The sequence below is a fragment of the Buteo buteo genome, chromosome 7 (genome assembly GCF_964188355.1).
Source record: "Buteo buteo chromosome 7, bButBut1.hap1.1, whole genome shotgun sequence".
Lineage (NCBI taxonomy): Eukaryota > Metazoa > Chordata > Aves > Accipitriformes > Accipitridae > Buteo > Buteo buteo.
This window is the reverse complement of record NC_134177.1, coordinates 44131143-44150014: the sequence shown is the minus strand read 5'-3', so window position 1 is coordinate 44150014 and position 18872 is coordinate 44131143. Positions and strand designations below refer to the sequence as shown.

At 38.1% G+C, this 18872-nt stretch overlaps 1 protein-coding gene across 3 annotated transcripts in view; it reads right to left on the bottom strand.

Moving 5' to 3' along the window:
- MED13 (mediator complex subunit 13) overlaps positions 1-18872 on the bottom strand; it is a 59864-nt gene that overhangs the window by 8397 nt on the left and 32595 nt on the right. For all 3 annotated transcript variants that reach the window (XM_075032941.1, XM_075032942.1, XM_075032943.1), the window contains 14 exons: positions 16471-17154; positions 12540-12756; positions 11517-11601; positions 10988-11109; positions 9721-9811; positions 9335-9549; positions 8668-8864; positions 6499-7415; positions 4905-5072; positions 3578-3801; positions 2813-3002; positions 1822-2287; positions 935-1154; positions 95-286 (listed from right to left, as the gene is read on the bottom strand). In XM_075032941.1, coding sequence (XP_074889042.1) covers positions 95-286; positions 935-1154; positions 1822-2287; positions 2813-3002; positions 3578-3801; positions 4905-5072; positions 6499-7415; positions 8668-8864; positions 9335-9549; positions 9721-9811; positions 10988-11109; positions 11517-11601; positions 12540-12756; positions 16471-17154 — 3988 coding nt within the window. The remainder of the gene's footprint in view (positions 1-94; positions 287-934; positions 1155-1821; positions 2288-2812; positions 3003-3577; positions 3802-4904; positions 5073-6498; positions 7416-8667; positions 8865-9334; positions 9550-9720; positions 9812-10987; positions 11110-11516; positions 11602-12539; positions 12757-16470; positions 17155-18872) is intronic.

The following is an 18872-nucleotide window of genomic DNA, read 5'->3' as shown; positions in this document are numbered from 1 at the left end:
ATCTAGTTAGTCAAGGTGAAAGACACCAGTGATTTAATAAACACGGACATTCCTCTGATCTGCATATTTACACAATCACATTAACAATACTCACATCAGGGCTCTTAAGAGCAGTTTCCATGGCTAAACCTGGGCCAAAGCCAGTTAACGTTTTCACATTGGTGGAAGTTGGAAGAGGCCTTCGACACTGAGTAAAAGCTGAAAATGCCAAAGATTTTAAATGCTGAGTGTAAATCTGCCGGTCTTCATGTTTCACAGGTTGTAGAAGGTACTGACATGGAACAATCTAGAACAGATTACAGAGGGGGGAAAAAAATAATTACTGTTTCATCATTAGATTAAATGGCTTTTGAGATAGTATTTGGGCATGCTGCTTTTAAAATTTTACTTTGCAATCAAATTTCTCTGGTTCTTGGACATCTCCTGCCACTTCTTCCAAAGCTACGTGGGACTTCAAGCAATTATTCTCACCGAAATTTTCTTCAGGGGAACAAAAGAATTTATTTAGAAGAGAATCTTAATGATGCCTCCAAAAAGATGCCCTCTCTTAACTAGTTCTGCAGCTGCTGACAACGTTACAGTTGGATGTCAATCAGGAAGGAGCACTGGCTAAAGCCCAGCAGGGTCAGGCTGGCAGCACAGATTCTGGTGATGGGACAAGCAGCTTTCCTGTACTTCACTCATTATTGGAGCAGGCCACTACATTTCCTCTGAGATAAGACTGATGAGTTTGGAGTCTACTACAGGATTTGGCTTTGGTTAACAACACCCAAACTGCTTTAAAAACTATAATTTTAATGATTTAACAGCTGTGGAACTGTAATCAATGTTTATAAAGCAAATTAAACTTTCACCTTGAGGGCGTTATCGCCTCCAAAACACAGCCAAAGGCAAAGATACATTGTTCAGCATGTTTCTATAAATGTTGGCTCACCTGCACAGAAATTATATTCTTGATGTTAGGAGGAAGAACCTGAACCATCTCTAAAAAGCAGCGCAGAAGTCCAAGTGTCCACAAACTAGATGAGCTACTGTTCTCATCCTTTTTTTCATATGTAAAAGGATCAATTATGTAAACTACAATTGCAGGTGGATAGGTGATAGCATGTGAATCTCCATCTGTAGGGACTCCAACTTTATCACGATCCATAGTGCTGGAAATGAAATTTTGAAACCAGTTACAAAAAGATGACTTTTACGATGATTTATTTTCACTGTAAAACTAACATCAAATTGTCAAATATTAACCTGAAAGACCTTTGAGTCAACTGTGGTGTAAGAAACAGTCGTTTTATTTCATTTTTGTATGTGAGCTTATCAGCAATTCAGTATCGCTTGTCTCTTCTTTAGCCTTCTTTATTACAGAAGCTCAACAGCACATGGTTCTATTGCTTCAACCAGGGAACAAGAATATCTACAAGGTCAGTCTCTCAGTAAGAGCTGTCTTTACTACTATAACTTTGATAGCAGAAGACAGAACTTTAAGATGGTGCCAGTTACCTATTCCACCCTGCCCCTTTATTCTGAAGTGAGTAGTTTGGTGAATTTTCCCTCTTTAGAGAAAGAAGTAAAAAGACAACGTTTATTTTTGTACCACAGCAGACATTGAGATGCAATTAGAACTGCAGCTAAGACTGGAACCGAAAAGTTCAGCTCCACCATGAATGAATTCTCATTCTCCCTAAAAAGCAGGCTGATGACTAGAAGAGAAATACAGGATTTTTATTGAGGGGACGAGAGTGGCATTAATAGGTTCACATTAGTGGAGCTGAGGGGTTGGGGTTTTTTTGCCGAAGAACGTTTGACTCTGCAGTTCATTACCTTTCAGAAACCTCTGGATGGGGCTGTGCAGGTGCTGAAGTAGTATCTCCAGACATCCCTGCTGTTTGCAGTGTTGGCTGTTGCTGCTGTCCTCCTGTTTGTCCATTTTGGACTGTTGCAGCCTGAGTGGGCAGAGAGGCAGAAGTGGTATTGTTCATACTGCTAAAAGGTGGAAATGAAGAAGGCTTGCTTGTTGGTATCCCACTGCCTACATTGGCAGAAGAGGATGATGGGGCAGTGGTAGTCAATGTTGAATTAGCTGTAGTTGCTGCAGAAGGCATGGCACTGTTTGATGTCGCTGTCATAGTACTACTGGTGGGAGCTGCAGGAGCAGACGATGGAGTGTTAGGATTTCCAGTGTTAGCCGTCACTGGGGGCAGAGCAGAGGCCGGCTGGCTAGAGGGAGGGACCAGATTTGTTTGGGAAAGTAAAGAATTGTCCAAAGGCTGAGAAGCAAGATAAGGACCTAAAACCAGAAAAAAAGCATAGATTTTATATTGCAGCTGTTTTTAAGCATTCTTCATCTATTTAAGTCTATAGTTTTAACAAAACAGAGAGCAAACCTTTAGCATACATTTTACCTCTCAAATAAAAATACCTGCATTAAATTTTCAAATTCCAGTATTCTCATAAGACTCTTTCAGAAATATCCAGAAATCTATTTTAAGAAGAATTTTTTTCAGCCATGTTGAATTGCTAGAAATCACTGCTTCAGAATCTAAGTCACCAATACAAAAAGACAACCGCAGTCCCTGTCAGGCAGCAACAGTGCCATTCCCTAAAGATACTGCTAGATGATAAGAAGCCATTTTAGCACATATCTAAATATAGGGGCGTTTGGGATTGTTCCCCCCGCCCCCCCAAGCTTAAAACCAAAAAACTACAACAAACAATAAGTCTCAATGAATAAATGCAATGATTTCTTCTCCTCTACTGGAATGGAGCGAGTGGTCATTATATGAAATAAGAAACACTAAAAAGAATTTCATACCCAGCTCGTATCTGCAAACTTGGGCATATAGTTTGAGTTTGGAAAATGCTTCATTGTTGGCATTAGCTGTCTGTGAGAACCATTCTGTGACCAGCTTCTCAGAAAGTTTCTTTGAAGCAGTAGGTCCAACTCTCATGATCCCATCAGGCAATAGCTTACAGATAGGTCTGTGCTGACCAAGCCTGCATGACTGCAAAGAAGGTAGAATAGAAGATGCAAGGTAAGGAATCTGCAAGCCCTAAAAACTGTTAAATATCACGCAAAGGGTCATATATAGAGAGACAGAGAACTCACAGTTTAGTTATGATATTCTAAAGTAATGTTTTAATTCTAGAATACTACACCAGTATGAAACATTGTATAGTGATTTTATGGTTTAGTTTCAGGTTTTCCTAAATGCAAGAAAAAACAGGTTGATACATCATCTACTCTAGTCTTAATCACAATCCAAGTAATACACGCATTTAATTAATTAATTAAATGTAGCTAAAACAATTAAAGTGGTAATACAGAGTTTCACCACTGAGTGGCGTTTCTCAGATAAAGATTCTCAAAACAGCTATTACTAAAAGAAATGGTGAGCAGCATGAACAACCCTTATCTTCCAAGTGCCCATTCCTAAAATCCTTTCTAGCAGCTTTCCGAGATAGCATTCTGTGCAAGTGTTTATATCATCCAAGACAAGCTTGATAAGTAGTTATGAGTATGTATTAGAAACAGTCTTTCAAAAACCCATTTCACTGCTAACTGCCATCAATAATGTACCTCATATATTGCAGTCAGATCCCTAAAGAAGCTTTTTGCTCCATTCAGCAGAGCCTCATTCTCAGGGCACACCACAACATAAGCAACATCTCTTTGAGATCCGTAAGGTTCCAACATCAGCCTCTCCCAATAAGGTAATGCAAATGGAGACAGCACCAGAAAATCGTAATCATATCCCAACAAAAATGTTGGGATTGGCAGTGGTTCCGGGGACTCATCAGTTCCTGGAAAAGCAAGACACATTTTCCAATATATTAAGCAGAAAGCTTAAAATTAACACCCTGCTTCTAGGAAACATCTAACAGGAAGTACCACAGATTATAAAACAGAATAGTTCTCATTTTAACAGATACAAATGAAAAACGTGCATGTATGATCCAACCCTCTGCAAAAAGCATCAGCTAATTATTTTTATTCGAAATCTCTCAGAGCCTCAAGAAGTTCCACAGTTGTATAATATTTCTACCAGTATATAGACAATCAGGAACAGATCTTTACTGTCCAGGAAGCCTTCCCCACAGGGTCTAAGCAATCAGTGATCAGAAAAAAAAAACAGAAAAAAGAAAAAAAAAAAGAGGGGGAAGAAATGTAAATAGTCTAAGCGGATACATAAAGAACCACAGAAGGAAAAAACCAAAAACTTAAGAACATGCATTTACATGTACTCTAAATATATAATTACCATGTTCTAAATATAGCTACAAAAGAACTGCTGGTGAAAGTTCACTCTTCTACATAGTGGTAAATCAATCTCATATGCTAATGAAGTCAGTTTAAAGCTTGAGTGCACAAAATTTACCTTGTATCTGCAAATGTGCATCACGTGTTGGCCACTCCAAATATTTATCAGAGACAACACACTGGATAACCTCAGATCTTCAACATAGTTCTGAAACTACTGAGCAATAAAGCACACTTTTTCAAGCATTTCAAAGCTAGTATTTTTAACTACGCTATTTTTAGAGTAATTAAAATGGAGTAATTCTTTTGAGTGAAAAAACCAGAGCAATTACTCTGTTTTTAACATTAAATCCATCTTTTCAATTTCAGTCCCTCAGCTGGAGAAGTGTCAGGTGTATATAAACAGTGCAATTTAAGCTGTTAGTTTTAAATACACATATCTTTAATTCATTTACTGTTTTAAGGAATATAAATATTTTCTGTTTTTCTAAAGAGTAGAATTCTCCCCTGTCTAATAGCTCTTGTTAGTTTAAAGAAAGGTCAAATGCTGTTTAGAATTCCAATAGGCTGAACAGCATCCAGACACTGAGGTTTGGTGGCCGGATCAAGCAGAGATTAACAGACAGGAGTCTACACAGCAGTTTACCGTAAGAGCCTCTGCCAGCCATTTTGTGAAACTGTTGCCACGTGAGGGGGCCTTGCACACCCCAAGACCGGACTGTTCGCTTTTTCTGAATTGCATCCTGAAGAACTGGCTGGAGCGAGAGGAGCATACGAAGGATGTCCTGGGAACACTGCATGCTCACATCCACAACTGAAAGGATGAAAAAAAATTGTCAAGGCCTACTGCAACAACAGGATACAATAAAGCCCTCCACAAACAACACAGAATCCAAAACCACCTTGATTTTAAATAAAGTCACTCTCTTCTGAAATGTAAATGCAGGCCACCCAGAGGCCATGATATAAAAAGTTAAGCACACTGATTTAGAGCTCTCCATCTTTCCCTTCTAGCCACTTAAAAAAAACAGAGATGATTTTTTTTTTTCCTGTAGAGCTTTTTCCCTTGAAAGCCTTACTATCTTATGATTTAAATTAAGGGGAAAAAACCTAAAATTAGAAAAAAAAAAAACAAACAAGTTGTACAACCCTTAAAACTACAGGATTTTCCCTCCAAATAAAGGAGGGTTAGGCAGACTGCCACCCAGTGCTCACTTCTATGAAGTCAAGGGAAGTCTCAAACAGTCACAGCGTGTTTCATCAGCTTGCAACCACTATGCCATTTAATGCACAGTGTTTAAGATAAAAAGCTGACACAAAATTTGGTATGGCTATAGTTTCATAGCCTTCCATATAAAATTATCTTTACATCTTTTTATCCTAAATACTAAGGTCACAGTAACACCAAGTCTTCTCCTGGGTGCCTGAAAACATTGATTTATCTACAGCCTGGGCTTTTAAAATTAAGCCCCCACCGATACACAGAAACCTAGCTGTGTTTTACTGTCAGTCCTCCTCATTCTCGTTAACAACTATGAATCGCAGCTAACTGCTATCAAAGTTTCGTACTTCACTCTTCACCCCGCTCAAGTTGCTGCTTGAAAAGACTATTATTGAGAGGAGAAGTATGCAAATACACACAATAAAGGGTATTCCTTGAGACAGTATATCATTAGTCAGGCCCTAGAAAGAAAAATCCAAGAATCTCCGGCAGATCCAACATACAGTGACGGCCACAATAATGCTTTATTTGCTACACATGCTATTAAACTACCACCCCCCGCTTAAAGAAGGGGGGGAAGCCAACTGAATCATAAATCTTGTTTAATTCTACCACAGTAGCCTTGACAATACAGTCACCATTTGAACCACCTACACTTCCTATGTACACTCATTCCACAGAGCCTCTGTAGATGCAGTCAACAAAAGCTGCTTTAAAAGAATAAGCCTAGTGAAGTGTTGTGGACGGTTACTGTGGTCTTACATTATACTTCAAATTTATGTTAGAAATTTACAATTGATGGTAGCCAAGGCCTACACTCTACTTGGTGTATGGTACCAGCACAGAATGTAAAAGGAATGGCTATCCTGAACACTGTTAAAATAGAAGTTTATGCAAGCATGCAGGTGGAAGAACAGTCTTAAGCATCCAATAGTCACAAAGGAAAAACACAAAAAAATGAACCCTTAAAAAAATTCATAGGTGGACAAGTAGAAAATAAGCCATTTTCAATATTTACCATTTCTTTTTGACCAGTGGTGCAAGCAAGTAGTTTTCACAAGTGCTTCATCGACTTTCCCTCCTGACATATTGTCCATGAACTGCCGTCCATGTTCCAAGGCTAAGTAGCAGTCATTGCAACAATCCCTTTCTTCTACACGTACCAGGTTGCTAACTGCACCAACTTTGGGAATGGAATCTTGATCTGCTGCTCCAAATGGTGAGAACAAGTTGGTGCATTGATCCTGCAGCAACAGTATTAACTCATCAGGCAGCTTCTCAGGTTCTTTCAGTCCTCCACTGCCATGTTCAATAGAAGTAGCTCTGAGAGCTTCAAAGCGTTTTTCTGCTTCTTTGCCGCATTCCGTATTACGTCCTAGAATATCCAATTCATCTTCAAGAAACAGGCCAGAACTGTTGCCAAACTTTCTATTCATAACAGCACTGAAACCACAGGTACACCTATACTGGGCCTCTTGTGTTGGATCAGGAATGTAAACTCCAACATCAGCACCTTTGATGTTCATATTGCAAACACATATGCAGCAGCTGTCAAAGTTACAGTCTTTGAAGAGATTCATTACAGACTCTGAGAGGATGAGATTCACATAAAGACTGTGTGCCTCTGGAATAGAAGGCACAGTTGCAGGTTCAACAGAATTAAGCGGTCTACATGTCGACGGTGTGGAAGCTGGTGAATATAAATCGGAGTTCTCATATTTGACTGAACCCTGTGCACTTGCAGGTCCACCAGCTCCACGAGGTGTTCGAGGAGTCCTTGGTGTTCTAGGAGTTGGGAAACGAGGGGTGGAAGGAGAAGGGAGAATTCCAGCTCCACTGTTACTGGGAGGTGCGCTACTTGGTGGCATCCCAAATGGAGTATGAGTCTGTGGTGTGTATGCAGGGCCATACTCTTGATCCATAGTGCTTCCATCACTAATAGCAGCCACAAGAAGAAGGAAATACTTTAAGTGCACAACATACTGGTTTTGAAGTTTAAGTCTCAAATTTCTAAAGAAGGACCTTCCTAATTAATATTTGCTTTTTTAAACTAGTCTTTCATAATCCACAGCAAGATTTTCATTCCCCAAGGAACTTCAAGAGCATTTGTTCTAAATGACTTTGCAGGACTCCCACTGACAGCACTGTTAAAGAATCTATCCCTGCCTCCTTTCATCTTTTCCTTTGCACAAAGCGTCCAGGAAACAAGTGTGGTCAGAATAAATTATAAATTCTGTGGTTGTACAGAGTCTAAAGGACACCTTTTTTGTTCATGTTTTATTTACACATTGTGTTGACACACACTAAAGAAAATATACCAGGTCTATCAACAGCAGATTCAGCTGGATCCACGAGGAAAGTATCACCTGGAAACGTTTAACATTTTCTTTCCTAAGCAGCTGAGTGTCTCCAAAGACCTATAAGGCTAATGTGACCTGGAAACATATTGCTTATGAATGACCCTAACAGAAGCAAGGTCAGTATTTACTCCAAGATTTAATATTCATTTAATTTTATCAATAAATACATAGCCTCATTGTTGCCTAATCCATTTATACCAGCTACTAATGCAGAAGAGAACAAGGAATAAATATCTTCTTCAAGAAGAACTGCCAGCAAGATTGTCATTACCAAATGCAGATTACAGAAATGCCTACTGCAATACTACTGTTACCAGGCAATGTCACACTGGGCATAGCTTCCAATCAAAGGAAATGTTTTCCTAGTCCCAATACAGCTGAGATTACTGCTATTTAAGAAAATAATTTAAGAAACAGAAGCACCACCTACTAAGTGCTTACAGTACCTACAACACCACCGCAAAAACAAAGCCCCAAGTTTACATTTATCTTCATTGTTCATTACTTCATTACTTATTAAAACTGGACTTGCACCATTAAGCTTCCCCAAGAAACCTTTAAATGAGACAACGAATAAAATGTATGCACAGTTAAGAAGCTCTTTGAGAAGACAGTCTCTTACAGTAAGGTTTAATCATAAGGATTTTTTTTAAAGGCTCTTGTCTGTTGTATAAGCACAGTGTGTCTTCACAAATATTTCTCATTACAGATTTACCAAAAAAAAAAAAAACCACCCCAAAAAACCAAAAAACCAAGTAGGGGTACTACCTATAGTGTGGATAACTGACCACCTTACAAAGCTTAAACATTTGTGGTACAGGTCATACCCATCTTTGATGAATGGCATGGCAGGTCCCGGAGGAAGTAAATCCAATTTTCCCACAGTCCAACTCTGGCGATAAATGCATTCTTCTGGCAGTTTGATGGGAGGAAGACACTGGCTGGGAAGCGTCTTCAGTGGTGCAAACATGGAACATCCCACTAAAGCTTGACAATTCTCAGGTTTATAAACATAAGAATAATCCTAGAAGTCAGACATGGTAAAGCATCGACATGTAAATTATTATGTAATTACATGTAAAATCACTTCAGCAATTAAAATGCTTCTCAAAAAATGTGACTAAGTTCAAGCAGTAGTTCTTTAATATTAATTCCCAATATAGCTGTGAAAAGAGAAAGTTAAATTTATATGAACATCATTTGCACCTATAGTTGTCCAAAAAGCAATATGCCAACACAAAACAAACAATGAACTACAATTATTGAAATGCATTCCTTCAGCTTACTAATGACTAATTATGTATTACACTGTCTTGAAGTTCAAGTGGTAAAATACTATATACTACTTACTAGAATGTGCGTTACCTACCCCAGTATAATGCAGGACACAAGTTACAAATTGTACTTGATTTCCCACAGTTCCCATTCAGGATTAAGTAATAAACTGAACAATAATCATTAGAAACATTTATCAGGACTATCAGCACTACCTACCTTTATTTCAGCAGGTTTGGGGCTGCAGAAACCCTCATCTACTTCAATTCTGAACTGAGCTCCCACACTAGAGCTATTCCCTTCAAGTACTGTTCCTCCAAGTGTAGTGTCCATACTGCCATACTCCTTATTATTCATGTTCATTGGAGAAAATCCCATAATATGTTGTTCCAGTGAAGGTGGAGTTGGATACATTTTATGGAGATCTGCAGTGCCTAATTTCAGATTAGAAGTAGGCTTTAGAGCATGAAAACATTTTGAAGTATTTCCTTTGTCTTAAAATTTCAGTAGGGCAAATGAAGCATATGTTTCCAAATTCCCACAACATATTAGCAATCAAACGTTTAGAGCTAGTATTCTATTTAGAAAAAACAAATAAAGCTTACTTATGCATGACAGTGGGTCTAGATTTCCAGCTTTTGCCTCTTTGCAGTTGGATTTGTCATCAGCGCCATTCACTGTTCTTTTGGATCCAGGCTAAGAAAGAAAGGAAGTATTGTAATAAAATCACTTTAGACATGAACACATGTTCATATTACCTGCTAACAGGAAATTTCATGCGCAGTGGACATACAAAGCTGAGACTTCATATAGTATTTAGAAAAAATAAAATAAATCAGAAATCCAATGCTAGTAGTTGAGGTTACACTTGTCCTCCCTTAAAACTTGTAACTTGGAGAATGCTCCCCCATCAAGTCATGATGCTATTAAAATGAAAGACCAGTTATAAAATAACTCTCAGCCTGTTAACAGACATATTAAAAAAAGGCTGCCCACAACCTATCAGAAAAAACATACATACTCCCAAAGCCATACTAACTTTATTGATGTTACCACATGAACAGAAAAGACAGAGAAATACAAATCCTGGAACAAGAGGTACAGGGAAGAAAATCTGCTGAAATTAAAAGAACAAGAGATATTTTACAATGTTTAGACAGTACTAAAGTCTATAGAAAATAAGAGTCTTCATGTTTAAGAGCAAATACACTTGCTTTATATAATGATGACCTTTGATGGCTATTAAGATCCTTCAGCCCTTACTCAGCTACAGCTCCCATTAAAGTTGATGGGCATTTTGTCTGGGTAAGGGGATTTAGGATTAAGCATGGAGCAAAGTACAGTTCAAAAAAGACAACCGATTACAAACAGTATTGAAATAGAAACTAGAAAGATAATGGATTCAGAGCTATCAGAGACTGCAAGAGAAACTGTTCCAAGATAATAGCTGCTGCAATGAAGCAGCTTATTTGGCAGAATGTCCGCATGTTTAAATGCCTCTTCTCTTTCAGAAGTTTTTGTTTTGTTTCAGTATTACCTTTATTGACTGGTTAAACAGAACCTAGACTATGGGAAAAGAGCACTAGTACCACTGTCAAACCTGTAAAATTATAACTAAAGATATATTCAAGAAGCTTATACTGTCTGGATAATAAGGATATAAGGTATTTCTGATACAAACAAGCTTTTGGTGATTGTATGAGTCAACCAGAACAGTATGTCTGCTACAGAGGAGCCACTGCACTTGCTTATATGCACATTTTGCAACTCTTCTATAAATGCCAACCCCCCCCCAACCCAAAACCATAAAGACATGCTTGTTCCTCACAGGTTTTTGCCTAGCAGCTGCCATTACTTTTGCACATCACTTACTGTTAGTTCATCTTCATCAGAATTGAAGAGATTGTCAAGGTCAGTATAAGAGACCACTAAGTCTGTTTCATGGAACAGGCTAGTTGATGCAGTGCGTGCATGAGCAGCAATACGTTGGGCTTCTATAAAGAAAAACAAACATTACAAAAACTCTGGCGATATATATTCATTAAAAAAACCAGATGTCTTAAGAACTATTTCCACACTGGGGGGGGGGGGGGGGGGGGGGGGGGGGGGAGAAAAAAAAAAAAAAAAAAGAGGAGGAGGGGAAAGTATGTTCTCAGTTCCACTCAACTACCTTACACATAAAAGTGAGGTCTGTTTAATTTTATAACATTTGGATTTTATAGCCAACATTTACTTGTAAGGTGCAAAGAAAATGTGTTCCAAGCAGATTCCTAATTCTGAAGGGACAGGGAAATGCAAACCGTAAAGTAAAAACTTAGTAGCCTATTAGAATCTATTGACTTATTCAAGACATCATTAACATAGCACAATTGAAAGAGGAGAAAAAAAAGAGTCTCTTTACCTTGCTTGACAGAAGGACTAAATAGAGACATAGCATCCTCTCCTTCATGGGATAAAACTGTAACACTAGATGTCCCATCCTCAGCCTATTAAAAAAAAAAAGTAGAAAAGTTTGCTTAAAATAATTGGGGAGGTGGGGGCACTTTATCTCCCTATGGGAATTCTTGTACTGATATGTACAAGTGTCAGGTTCTCATTAGCCTTCTAGCTCAGCAAAGTGTAGTCTGGGAGTCTGGTTAGTGTACTTGCTCAGTGAGAAGGAAGCTTGGAATACAGACAACATGCTAGCAACACACAGATGATGAGCACAGATAAGAACGTAAATCTTAGCTTTTGTGTTGGGGATAAATTTAAGAAGCAAGCTGTGGATTCTTGCTACAACAGCTTATTGAAAAACACTTGATATCAAATACTATACATTAACCATACTAGTTATTGAATGAAACTCTCAATGCCAGGAGTGCGTACAGACACAACTAGGCCTAATAAGCAAATGTATTTCATATACAAGTTCCCAACACAGTTATACTTTCTCCTTTTTTGGAGGGTGTACTTTTGTTTTAAGTAGCAGCCTCATATAGTTGGTACTGGCTAAAGCACAAGGAAGAAGAAAAAAAAAAAAAATCAATTCACTGTCCAGGCAACCAGTCAGAGTTCACCTCACCCATCCCCAAACCTTTCCACACATGAACAAAGCACTTGCATTGCTCTTCCTCTCTTCCCCAAGCACCTGCTGTCACCCATTTCTACAGAAAGGCTACCGAGCCAAACTGGGTTTTTTTTCTGATCCAGCAGTGTTCTCCCAGTATAAGCCATAAACCCTATGCAACAGCACCATCAGTGTGCCAAAAAAATTTTAAGTGTAGTTAGAGGCATGCTGCATAATTTCATTGATCATTTCTGCTAGAATACTTTTTTTTTTAATTACTTCTAAATACACAGAGAAGGATTTAAATTATATTTGGTGACTACAGCAATTTGTTTTAATCTCATCACTGATTTGTACCCTCACTCCTTTACTCACCTTGTGTTTCTTCCCGGCTTCCCTCTCAATGTTCTGCCTGTCTTTTTTACTATCAGGAAATAAGAATTCCACATCACCATCAACAAAAGCATAAGGATCGATTTCAGGTTCCTGGTCAGCTTCCGTCGCTACTGCTGCTAGGTATTGGTTTTTACTCTGATACTGTTGCACCAATTCATCTGAAACCTTTAAAGGTTTCCTACATTGCACCATTAATCTGCACAGAAGAAAAATAAAAAAATCATAAAACATTATTTATCATTTATTATGTGGAAATACTTTTGCTATCACACAGCCTTTACAAGAACTACTTCATCTTCCCTTCCCACTTTCTTCCTTTCCACCCCAGCTTCAGAAAACTTTTTGGGAAAAAGATTAAATCGTTAGTCATTTAATATAACCTCTTTACACACGTCAGATACAGCAGTGTGATTCATTCTGCCCATCTCTCCTCAATCACTGTCAATTCAGATAAAGATTAGTAATTTATCCCAGGTCATAGCTGTCATTTATTATCAAGTATAACTGTATTAAACTATCTATATCCACTAAAAGATACTCACCAGGTTAAAAAACTACTCATTGCCATTCCCAATCCATGATCAAACAAATGATCAGAAAAAATGTGGAAAATTCAGGTTTAATGACTTCTAAGAATCTAATTCCTGAACATTTAATTCATTTAAATGTAGAAAGTATGCCAACCCTCCCAATACCCAGCTGTGCCTAACACAAACAGACCAACACTCTGTTGTACACAAAGCCTGGCTATCCAAAAAGCCCAAGCGATAACCCCTACTAAAGCACATAAATGCCACTATGTTTAGTAGACATTTGTATCACTTATATCAATACAAATGAAGCTTGCAACACACCAATATCTAATTTACTAATGAGACTAAAATAAACACATTTGCCTTTGTCAGTATTTTTCTTTTCTTAACATTTGGAACCAAAAATGGAGTTGGTAAGTACAGAGAAATTAAGTTTTTGTATCAGGTTCGTTTGTTTCACAGATACAACATTGCATCAGCAAAAAGAGATATTGGCAAGTAGAAAACTACCTTATTATTAGCTATAAATATGGCCCTCAACAAACCTTATTTTATGTATCCCGGTATACAAAAGGCACCATGTGATGTCCCTTATTCCTTCAAACACAAGTATTTCAGGACTGTCAGACTAATGTAGGTACATAATTTCTACCTGCTCCGAGACCTCCTTCCTCCCAAACAGCAACAGATTGACCAGTGAAAAGCATTTACAGAAGTCTCACATGAAATGAAAAAGGGACATTGCAAGGATTAAGATTACAGAGGGATACTTCAAGTCCAAACACAGGTTCCAACATATCTATCTGTTCTTTCCCTTCTCAAGCCTTTATCCAAAAGGAAATGCTATCCCGTAAGAAAATCATGTGTCTCACAACTAGTAGGGCTTGGCTTTGACAGCCTAGATGCAGACGCTAATCTGGGGTTTAGAATAAGATAGGCTTACATTTCTCCTCTGAGAGACCAGAAAGAAAGAAAAGCGTGATAGAGAACAATTCAAATAGTTCAACCTCAAAATTCTGCACACAAAAAGGCATGGTGATTCCTCAGAGTCCTCCTTGCTGCCTTGTACATCCCTGTCAACTACGTGGTATGAGAAAGGACAAAGAAACAGTTTTACTTTGTCAAAAGACTTTCTAGAAATAAGCTTTCCAAAGAAACACCTCACAACCAACATCATCGTCAAATCCATGCGTGCTGGTCACCCATGCTCAATAAAATCTTGTTTTAGGCATGACCACCACAGTACAACTGCCCCAGGCAACAGTGCAGTGGGTGCAGCTTTGTGTCAAGCACCATCGGCATTTACATCTGGAGTAGCACTTCATGGAGTTCAGGATTTCCTCTTTTCTAAGTCCTGCAAAAATTACCATCAGGAAAACAAAACAAAACAAAAGATGGGAATGACTTTCTAGGAACAAGGAATTAAACACCAGGACAAATACATAGCAAAAGCAAGCAGCAGTTTCCAGTATTTTTGACCACCAAAGAGGAAGAGAAGTTAATAACCAGATACTTGGGGGGGAGAATAAAGTTCAATAAGTTGTTAAATCAAGCCAGAAGCCATACAAGGAAAGACCATGTCTTGAACAGAAAAAAGAAAATTTTGAAGTAGAGCATATCTTTCTCGATCTGGCTGGCTGAAATGAATTCAAGTCAAAAAAACCACTAAAAATCCTATAAATGCACATCTTGAAAGAGTTGAGACATGCACTAGCTAATATAAACTCTTAAACAGTGAAGACAAAAAGATATGGCTAAGAAAACACATACAAGAACAGAGCTACAGCATATTTACTTCTCACAGGTTTCCAATGCAGCAAAGTCAATGTGACTGCCATCAGTGGCTTTCCACTGCCAGCAACAAAACAGAAAATCAACATAAAATTTCAGTCTTGCGAGTAGCTGCTTCAACTCTTCTACCACAAGTGAAACACACTATCTCTTAAAAAAAGAAAAAGGCACCTCAATAATTTGATACTGGTCACATTAAGAGTCTCCTTTCACCTGAACAAGAAAAAAAAAATTTTTTGAAGCAAAAATAATCAACAGCAAGTGAGTTGATAGAGGCAACTCTGAGTGCATTCAAGATGCATTTTTTAATCCCTCGATCACAACCCCAAGCCAAAGTTTGACACCTCTGCATCCACATCCCAATCATGTTAAGTTTAGACTGCTATTAACAGTCCTGTCAGCACCTGTTGCTTCCCATTACCATCCTTTTCCTGCGGCATGTCCTCACAAGGAAGTGTTGTAAAAGATGGATGACAGAAAGAATTTCTTATGCAGTACAACAGCAAAAGAGACAACACAGAAGGCCAAATGGTTTTGTTTCAAGTTTTTTGTTCTTATAGTGTTTTGGGGGGTTTGGTGGTGGTTTTGGGGTTTTTATATTTATTCAACAAAATCCTTTTTTAAAATAACTATAGACGACACATTCTTTATTTCAGACAATATTAGCTCATGTCAAAATAAAACAAAATTAACAAATAAATATTCTCAGATACATTTCCTGTAGCTTAAAGGCTGAGGTTCTAACAAGGATCTAACCTGACTGTCCCAATATTTCTTAAAGTTAGACAAGCTTTGCTTAATGAATAAGGATTTCCCATATGATCTGAGGTCCAAGAGTAACAGTAGACACACCAGTCACTTGTTTGCTTTGAATGATAACCTCAAATCCTTAAGCCTTTTGAACAACAACACAGAGAGAATGCACCATGTGCAAGAACACCAGTTTATGTTATTTATTCCAAAGACAAATCTCTGATATTAGAAAGTACTTGCAGCCTACATTAAAGTTAACATCTTCCAGGAAACCAGATTAGCTTCCTCATTGTTCCCATCAGCCATTTAAATAGCAGCTTTCAAAATCTAAGAGCTCTTCTGAACAAAGACAAGAGCAGAACTGAGGTAGAAGAAACTTTTAACAGGGTAAACCTGCAGCCAAGACCATCCACACTTTCTTCAAATAACAAAGAAAGCAAGTATTAAAATAAGAAAGTTAGGGGTCTGGGGGGAGGGGCAGGACAGGGAATAGGGCGGGACACTAAGTCCCAAATAGGCATAATTTGGCTACAGCTTAATTTTACAGCAGACAAACTTCATTGCCATCTGCTAAATCAGAGTTCTAATGAAAAAAAGCTGGAAAGTCTTAATACATATTTAACTGTGCTTCATGCTCACATTTCACAAATATTATCTTCCTGTATACAGACAGCACAGATAGTTACGCTCACACACTCAGCATTACTGCTTGAGCTGATGAGAACCACATTACGCTTTACTCACAAGCTTGCTTATAACAAGAAACTACTGCCTTTGGTCTTTCAGTTTCCTCACTTTCTCACGTTATTACTACAGTATTAAGCACTACTTACTCTGTAACTGATGTTACGTTTTCTTGTCCAGCAGGTATTACTGGATCATCTCTCAACTTATCATTTGGAAGCTGAGGTGGTAAGAATTCCACATCCTTTTTCTTTGGAACTTTGTAATACTTCCAAGTAGTATCAGCTTCATCTTCCTCCAAATTCACTGCAGTACCAACATACATTGTAGGCTCTATAACTTCAGGAAACTGAGCTGGAAAAGGCTGAGACAAGCCATCGAGTCTGTCCTCCATTGTTTTTGTGGGAACCAAGGGGTCTGGTGTTGGCATCTGGTAGAAATGTTGACTCTGAGGAGTAGAAGGAGCTTTAGCTACCCCTTCATCAACTACGTCACACGGGTGAGGACTAAGTGGTGGTGGCTGAGGTGAATTTGCCATTTCAGCATTATGCATCTGAGGAGTCTTTGCTACATCATTAGTTCGGATATTTGAAAATCTCACTTGACTGTCTGGTGCAGTCATCACAAGCCTCTGACTTGCTGAATCTGCCTCCATGGCAACATCATCACTGATAGATACACGATGATGAAAAGGAGTCAAAGGGCGTTTCTGTGGCTTATCCCCTTTGTCTTGCTTCTCATTTGTCTTGTGCTTTGGAGCTGCTTGCTGTTGTTGGCCCACAGGTGGTGCCTGCCCCTGTTGACCTGAATTTCTTGGTTTGAGATTCTTGTGCCTGCAGAATTAATATAGGGGAAAACACTTTGCATTAATCTTTCAAATACGTCTATCATGTTCTTTTTCACCAGATAAGAACCCACTTCTAAGCCATTAAACAGCCGATTATAGAAGTCTGAAACTGATACCATTCTGAAGTGAAGCTGTCTCTTTCTGACCGTAACTTAATTTGAATTACTTGAGTAGCATTGCAAGATTTTAGAATACCATTTTAAAAAAAGAACTGGAAAAGCTGTCCTATTAGCCAAATGTGCACATAATCCTCATAACTGAAGACAGTATTTTATAACTGCTTTTAACAGAAATAGATAGTCACATGAACACGTTCTCGCTTTTAACTTCTGCCAACACTGGTGAATCAGTAGAACAACATATGAATTAGTGAATGACTTCTTGACTTCAAGCATCAATACTAACCAATAGTGCTGTCCAAGTCTCTATGGCTTAAGGAGTGGAAAATTAACATCAAGGATCTAGAAGCCAAGCTCAGTCCTACAAAAGCTATTTCAAAGCTTTCGTAGCTATTTACATACAAATTTAGCAAGCATGGGAAAAAGAAAAACTCAATGTCTTGACTGCATTCATACAGTTAGCCTTTTTCCAGTATAAATGCACTTGAACTTAAACATTTTATCTTGAAATTATTTCTAGATCATCTGACAAAATGAGAGACATGAAATACCAAAGTCTGGAATGAAATGTTTATGATTAAGCTATTGAACTGCACATACATCCTTAGTGCCTGGATATTTTTTGCCACTCTTCCATCAGGAAAGTTAAGAAGCATGCAGCTTGTATTAAAAAACCAGGATTAGGCAGGAATAAAAAGGTAAGAGGTATCAAAAGCTATTTTTGCTTTAAAATCTCATACACATACACATGTTTTTCACCACTTAGAATTAAAAATACAGAGAACAATAAGGGGTTCTAAGTCTTTGCAATTTCTCTTTAGGCAACTGCATATTTCTAATACACACACCTCACAGTTAACTGACTGTTTTCTCTTAACTAATGCTATCATATATAAATTCTCCTTTAACAGAATATTTAATCCTCCTCCATCTCCCAGCTCGTCTCAGGACACAAGTATTTCAACAGAACTTAAACCAACCATTTCAATAAAGGAGGGAAAAAAATGCATTTCTTTCAAAATGCTACATCCTCCAGACATTAATTTATTTTTTTTTTTTAAGATTCCAATATTCAATGCAAGGTAATCAGTGTAACATTTACATCAGGGAAGAGTTTAAAACTTTGCAACACTTCAGTCACCTGAAGATTATTATTCTGCCGTAAGTACAGAGATTGAGAATTCACTGAAATTAATGTTTCCATTTATGTTAAACAGTCTGTATCACTGCACAGTTTCAAAACAAAAGTCATTACAAAAACTGGAAGTTGAATTCAGGCTTTCCCCTTGTGTTTTGATCTTTTTTTTCCCCCAGCTAATATAAAAAACATATACTGGCAATCAATTCACAGAAAAGCAGTTGTATATACAACCACCCACAGAATGCCGTATTTCCCCCAAAGTAAAGCAGGTCTGGGTTTCATATTCATCAAGACACAATGCTACAATCGTCTTGCTGTTGCTTAACAGCTTTCTCCCTTCAAGGCTAATGCCACGGCCCTCTAGAAAGGGTTCTTAATTCGTAAATAAATAGGCATTCCCTTTACATTGCAGCCCCAAAAAGTTGCCCATGAGATAGTTTCTAC